General features: G+C 41.2%; 1 protein-coding gene across 2 annotated transcripts; it reads left to right on the top strand.

The window, feature by feature from the left end:
• Nucleotides 1-2605: 2605 nt before the first annotated feature.
• Nucleotides 2606-6410, top strand: LOC148875127 (uncharacterized). 2 transcript variants are annotated; one of them, XM_088964187.1, is made up of 3 exons: nucleotides 3987-5650; nucleotides 5960-6035; nucleotides 6131-6410. In XM_088964187.1, exons 1-2 carry the CDS (start codon nucleotides 4343-4345, stop codon nucleotides 6020-6022), a joined length of 1371 nt encoding a protein of 456 aa, XP_088820313.1. In that variant the 5' UTR covers nucleotides 3987-4342; the 3' UTR covers nucleotides 6023-6035; nucleotides 6131-6410. The 2 variants fall into 2 exon arrangements, with proteins under 2 accessions (XP_088820312.1, XP_088820313.1); XM_088964186.1 differs by having other exon boundaries at nucleotides 2606-5650; nucleotides 5960-6410.
• Nucleotides 6411-7401: the final 991 nt, after the last annotated feature.

Genomic DNA, 7401 nt, shown 5'->3' with positions numbered 1-7401 from the left:
TCCTATGATCCTTGTCGCACAGATGAGTCTATTCTATTTCTGCTTTTACCGTCTTTGTGGGTCGGGTAGAGCTTAGAAGATGCTCCATCTGGACTCTAAATGGCCCATGGCCCACTTTTTTAACTTTTAAACCCGGGATGATGATTACCAAATACCAAATACCAACATAATGTGCAAGTGTTCGCACGCTTCAAGCCAAAACAGTGACAGATGGAAACCTTTTTGTTGGGAGAGATCCCTCACCCCTGTCTCTGGTCTTTAGCTTTAGGGCTATATTTCTACAACCCTGGTTAACCACATCAACTTGGCCATTACCATTCTTTATCTATGCTGACGTCGCTGCCTGTGACACGTGTCAAAACACAAGTGCATAGATGGCAGTATATATGGATGCCTTCTCCTAAGGATGGCAATTTTCCTCACCGGCGCCCCGCCATGTCTTGCCTTTTCCTAAGAATAGAGTTGGTTTTTCCTATTCTTAGATGAGGATTGAGGACGAGGAAAATATTTTTGTCCCAAATCGGGGATGTGGCTGACGGGGTTTGTATATAGTTCTCTGAACCCACTCCAAACCGATGTTAAATTAATAAAATATTAGGGATCTAAATGAATCGAATTGGATTTGAATCAAGGTATATTCGAATACGATTAGACATTGTTCATATCAGATCTGGTCTGATTCAAAGATTCGATCGGATCTGATAGAATTTGACATTTGAATCTTTGGATCTTATTTTATCCGACTTGTTTTTTTTTAAATTAATAAATTATTAAAAGAAAAAAATAAAATATACCAATTTAAATAAAGAAAAAACAAAAAAATACAAATATTTTTTATTATTTTCATCATGTATATACATGTTTTTTGTATAAAATAAATAATATAACAAATTTATAAAAATATAATATAAATAATATATTTATAAATCAATAAATAACACACACACACACATATATTATTTATATTTATATAACACACCGGATTGGATAGGGGGTGATCCGAATTTGACCAAATAGGATCGGATCAAATCATGATCCAATCCATTTGCACCCCTATAAAATATCCCTAAGTTTAATATTAATTTTTAAAATATTCCTAGGTTTTACCAATTTCTTAAAATCGCAAAATTTTATAATTTCATTTTTAAAGTACTTCTAAATTTTCATAATTTGATTCTTAAGATACTTCTAAATTCTCGTATTCCTATTTTAAAAATATCCTAAAATTAAATGTGCTTTTAGGTGATTACCTCAAAACGGAAAAACTTCATAATTTTCCCCATCCCAATAATGTACTTTTGGTGTCCTGCCCCGAATCCGTCCCATCCATTATGGGATAGATGAAAAAGTACGGATAAGCCCAATGCAGATATCTAAATTCTATTGCAAATCTATAATCATTCAAAATGTCAAAAAAACCCTATTCTATACATCAATGTGGCATCAATTCTAAGCTGACACCCACCCCAACTATACTTTGGACCTAAAAATTCTGACCCGGCTGAACCGTCATTCTCCCTACAATATATTTAGTTTCAAGGTGGGAACGAGGTGAATGTGCCCCGACCTGAATCTGCCCGTTGACATTATTTCAAAATACTCCAGCCAAGGGTTACCTTTTACGTGTGCGTGCCTACCTTCATGATACATAGGCTGGGTTTTTGGGTTGGATCTTTGGGTTAGGGATCTGGATTAATTTGTCAAATATTTCCATTAAAACCAACCGAATCCTTGTTTGCATAATCAATACAAAAAGAAATTAGAGGTTTTAAGATAAATTTCTTAAACTATCTTTATGATTTAGCTAATTGATCGAGTGTACTTTTACTGTTTGAAATTGTCCTTATTATTTCTGAATATTGTCTTACCGTTAACTCTTTGTCAAAAACCGTTACACGTCCTTCATGTGTTTGACATAATACCCAAAGTGCCCTCTGCATTCTCGTACAAACCAAACTGGCATTCAGATAGGCAATCTGAAAGGTTCAGATTTCTGAAGTAGAGAGAAGGAGGGGGAGGGCGACAGAGATCTCCGCCCGCCTGCGCATGCTCCACCATTCGTTTGTTGCAGCTGCCTTTATGATGTTCCTTTACGGGTACATTGAGGGGGGAAGAAGAGAAGGGTTATGGGTGCAAATGCCTTTTCTGTTCCTCTCAGGTCTTTCCTGTTTGGTAGAGATTGGGCGCAAGGAGAGGAGAACCGAAGAGCATTAGACATCTCCAGAAAAAAAAAAAGTGGAGATTTCAGACAAAGGTTCAAAGGGTTTGAGTTCTATAGTGAGACCGAGATTCCTCTGAAATCCACCCCACAAACATTTGAGACCCTCTGCATTCTCGTCCATCAAACCAAACTGACCTCTACCTAGTTCCTTTCCGTACGTGTAATGAGCTTTAACACTTATGAACAAGGGAATGAGGAGAAGACTTTACTGGCACGGTGGCCGGTGGCTGAGGCCAGCGACTTTCGGGTAATGGGTGGGTCTGCAGGGTAGGAATTTTGGATTAACAATAGACCCTCTGCATTCTCGTCCATCAAATCAAACCGGCGCTCGGACAGGCAATCCGAAAGGATCAAATTTCTAAAGTAGAGAAAAGAAGGGGGAGGGCGGCAGAGATCTCCACCTGCCTACGCACGCTCCACCGTTTGGTATTCTTCGTAGCCCACCTAGACAAGCTATGGTTTTCCTCTGTTTTTCAGTTAGGATTTTCAACTTGTTTTATTACCCATAATAATAATACTCTTCTTTTGATGTTTCATGGGATCATCAGCTTATTTTTTTTATTTGATCGTTTGACTCATTTCATGGCTATCGTTAATTGAACCAAAAGGAGTTCTCAATTACATGATAGAATTGATAATTCAGCATAAATAAGAAAAAAATGAAAAATATCAACAAAGAAAATTATAGACCTTTAAGGGCCTTGAATTTGGGTTGCTGAACGTGTTTAAAAGTAATGAAAAGTGAATGTTTTATTTTGAAAATTTGAAGAAAATTAAAAGATAAAATAATATTTTTTTTGTCTTTGAACATTATAATAAGATAGTCAATTATCAAAACAGTAAAATAACATTGATCAATTTACAAACAATAAAGATACACTTGGTGAATTAGCTAATTAAGAAATTTACCCTATTTATCACATACTCCAATCATTCATCCTTGATTACTATTGATGATTTCAATGTGAAAGCTATTGTTGGCCCTCCAATTAACCCACCCGGCACCCACCATGGTTTCGATACTTTGATCTTATAAGTTACCTTCTCAGCTGATCAATCCATACATACATGTTTTAATTTGTTTATCCGAAAGAGGCGAGAACGCTACTAAAAACTAGTTTGTGCAGCTCTTCGATCCAAGAGTTGCATGGAGTCTGCATCCTGAACCGGGACAGCAGTCAACAGACGGGTTACCGTTTACCCAACGAGGGCGCTCTCAGCTCTCTTAGGTCTTAGGTGTGGCCGTGTGGATGGTGGTATCAGGTACTCGGGTCAAAAGTTCTCGTCCCGAAAAACAAACAAGTTCACAAGGAAAATGTTGGTATGCACGTGAGGCGTACGTACTTTTGTATGGTATTTGACGTCCGTGCGAATCTCTCTATACTGCGAATTTCGAGGGCATTTTTTTATCCAACGGTTTATACCCGAGGAAGACTTATCTGCACAGTTGAAACCGTCTGATCTACGCGCTAGGCCAGCAAATCCCAGTCCATCAGGCTCGTACTCTTAGGCACCACGTGTGTTTCTTCGAGTTCAACCAGACTCGGCCGAGACCGGATCTATTCCTCACTCCTCACGCATCACAGGCGCCTCACATGCACACCCTATCATGCATTTAAAAACATCTAACGTAGTTATTGGTTATTATTTACGGGAAATGTTTCCAATGCATGATAGATGTGCCTGGCGCCTATTTGTGAGGAGCACCCGTTACGACTCGGCCATAACACCGAATCTTTCCTCATCAGCACTCAGCAGCTGTAAATAAAATCTCAAATTAAAATACTAACAGATAACAGAGGACATTTTTGTAAGCTCACTAGTAAAATTCGCGAAGGGCGAAGCCGACAAGTTGAGTGGAGAGGGGTCCCACGTTCCATCAGAGCCACCAGATTAAAATCACCAATTCCCCCTGTCATTCACAGCTTTCCCTTCTTTTTACAGAAAACCACCACCATTATCTCATCTTTCGAGCAGCTCTTCTTTCCATTGATTTAACCAGAAAAAAAATAGGAAAAAAGAAACCATGAATTTCTCTTGAAATCCATTCACAAGCTTGAAATCCTTCATTTGCATAAGCATTAACCTGAAATTGCTGGTTCAAACGTTATCCCTGCTGCCATGGTTTCGTTGGGTGATTCCCGCTCCAGCCAACTTCCTGCGACGCGGACTCACTGCTCTTCCTCTACTTCTTCTCAGTCTTCATCTAAAGTTCAGAGGCCCTTAGGTCGATCCATGCGAACATTTCGGTCCAATTTATTCCAGAAAGAAAACACCTGCTCATTTCCAGGTCCGGACACCGATAAATCTTCCGACATCTCGGAAAACTTAACGGAATCCATCATCGATTTCAGACTTAGAGAGCTTGTATCGGAGAGCAACAAACCAGTCAAGTCCCCAGTTCCTGACTCCGATTTACTTGAACTATCTCAAGCTTTCAGTGATTTCTCGGCCTGTAGTAGCGACATTTCAGGGGAGCTGCAAAGGTTGGCTTCTCTTCCATCGTCTGAAGAACAACACAACTGCGAATCCTCGGATCTGGAGCCTGAGCCATGGTTAGGATTTCTGCAGCGGGAGAATCTCTCATCGGAGATCTTCGAGAACATTTCTCCGGAAAATCTCGAACCAGCGGTGAAGATCTGCGTGGACGGTCTTCAATCGCCGTCAGTTGCCGTAAAACGCTCAGCCGCAGCGAAATTGCGCCTCTTGGCGAAGAATAGATCCGAAAACCGAGCACTGATCGGTGAATCCGGCGCCATCCCAGCATTGATACCTCTCCTTCGCTGTACCGATCCCTGGACACAAGAGCACGCGGTAACTGCTTTGTTAAACCTCTCTCTCCACGAAGGGAACAAGTCCCCCATCACGAATGCCGGAGCCATAAAGCCTCTCGTTTACGTTTTGAAAACCGGTACAGAGGTGTCGAAGCAGAACGCCGCATGTGCTCTACTCAGCCTCTCGTTAATCGAAGACAACAAGGTTTCAATCGGTGCTTGCGGAGCGATCCCGCCGCTGGTCTCTTTGCTCCTGAGCGGATCAAATCGAGGGAAGAAAGACGCGCTTACGACGCTCTACAAGCTCTGTTCTATGAAACAGAACAAAGAGAGGGCCGTTAATGCAGGAGCCGTGAAACCGCTGGTGGACTTGATTTCAGAGCAGGGGAGCGGTTTGACGGAGAAGGCGATGGTGGTTCTGAGCAGCTTAGCTGCAATTCCAGAGGGAAGAACTGCCATAGTCGAGGAAGGAGGGATTGCAGTTTTGGTTGAAGCGATCGAAGACGGGTCGGTGAAAGGGAAAGAGTTCGCGGTACTGACGCTTCTGCAACTATGCGCTGACAGTGTACGGAACAGAGGATTGTTGGTGAGAGAAGGTGGGATCCCGCCGCTTGTTGCGCTCTCTCAGACGGGCACGGCTCGAGCGAAGCAGAAGGTATTTTCCGTTCATCATTGCCCTTTTAAGCTTTAATCTTTATGGTGTTCCCATCACTCGCGCGACATTGTGAGTCACTGAGTTGTGACTCGTGTTCCGGTCTCAGAGAGGAAAATGAAGAGCCTCTCTCTACTAACTGACCTCTAATGGCCTGGCGTGCTTTGCATATCTCTACGGCGGGATATTGATGGATGCAGAAAGCGTCTGATTGTGGTTGTGGTAGAGATGAGGCGAAGCATGAAGTATTCTGGATCATGAATCACTCTTTATCATAGTTGGATTTTAATATTTAATCTACTGTTTGGACAGGCCGAAACGCTGCTCGGGTACTTGAGAGAGCCCAGGCAAGAGGCATCGTCGTCGAGTCCTTGACTTATTTACAGAGGTAATGCATTACCCAGCTAGTCTTTTATTTTTTTTGGTTGATTTTTGTTCTATGTATATGATCGAGTGGTTTTAAATTTTAATGGGCTTGTACAGTGTGCCAGAGAGAGAGAGAGAGAGAGATGGAAGTTGGACATTATTGTAGCAGAAAGAAACTGACATTAGGTTTAGAAATATGGTCGCTTTAGGAGTTTTGTGGTGATTTTGGGGATTTGGGTTATGATCCTGTGTTTTGTTTAGGTGATCCAAATTCTGTTTGAACAGATTACTGATGTGAGGGCGTGGGGGGAGGTAGAGCCTAGAGAGGGCTTGAACTGAACTGCATCTGTAATATTTCATGTAGTAATTAATAACTGTATTGTTGTTTCTCAATCAATCCAGTGGCATTGGGTTTTTGGTGTTGCCAGAACATCATTTCCGGTCCCAGTTTGTGGGGCTAGAGATTATTTTCATTTTCATTTTTCACAGCCTTGTCCTTGCTTCACATTCATCTCCAAGTCCTCGACGGAAACACGATTAAAGTGGAAGGTACGATTGAAAAAGGTCCCGAACTCCATTGTCAATTGGAGCTTAAGAGGATCCTAATTACTTGAAAATAACTAGCTGCGTTGGAGACGAGCATTTATCAGGATGACTAACAACTGGTTTGAATGAGGGAGTAGGAGGAGAAAGCTTTCTCTGGTGGGGGACGCCAAGGAATAGTTTTGTTGGCCCTATCCATTCAATTCTGTCCAATCCTACAATGGCCAACACGAAAAGTCATTTTCTATTTACTTTTTTTCAACTTTCTCCTTTTCTTTTAAATCTAATGCTGGGATGAGCCGTGAGCGCACACAAAGTTGTGTATGGGTCTCAAATTTTCTTACTTGACGGAAGAAGATGATTTTGTTTGTCGTTACTAACAGACAACAGTCCATTCCATTGGCTGGCACGGTAAATAAATTTATGGGATATCTTGTTGTAGCGCTTTGAGCCTTGTATACTTGCGCTTTCGCCTTCTCATTTCTCATTCTCAACCACTCCGTTGCTGTGGGCTTGTTCTATGTTTCTATTACCATTATTATTATAAACGAACAGAAAATTGGTTGGATTAGTTGATTATTAAAATTCAGCTTTTGGTTTGGGTGTCGGTTGTTAGATGAGTGAGATATGTGCCATGAGAACAAAGCATTACATGATCTCATTGCAAAAGCTAACCCAAAGCCTTCTTTCAATCCATAAGCCCAGATTGGCCGAAGCAAAAATATCCTGCCCGGTCCGTTTACCTATTATGCGTTTCAGAGTATTGTGAAAGGTTTTGTCTGTTTCAAAATGCTTTCAATATAATTTAAAAATAAAAATAAAAATAAAAAACTCGTTTACTCGAC

The sequence above is a fragment of the Nelumbo lutea genome, chromosome 1 (genome assembly GCF_056320005.1).
Source record: "Nelumbo lutea isolate HS-2025 chromosome 1, American lotus-T2T, whole genome shotgun sequence".
NCBI classification, from domain to species: domain Eukaryota; kingdom Viridiplantae; phylum Streptophyta; class Magnoliopsida; order Proteales; family Nelumbonaceae; genus Nelumbo; species Nelumbo lutea.
The sequence above is the reverse complement of the archived record's forward strand: the minus strand, read 5'-3'. Positions and strand labels throughout refer to the sequence as shown.

Excerpts from the sequence above, each read along its gene's own strand:
- LOC148875127 (XM_088964186.1), top strand. The coding sequence starts at position 4,343 with ATGGTTTCGTTGGGTGATTCCCGCTCCAGCCAACTTCCTGCGACGCGG. Across the intron at positions 5,651-5,959 it reads CGGCTCGAGCGAAGCAGAAG|GCCGAAACGCTGCTCGGGTA; the intron begins GTATTTTCCGTT and ends CTGTTTGGACAG.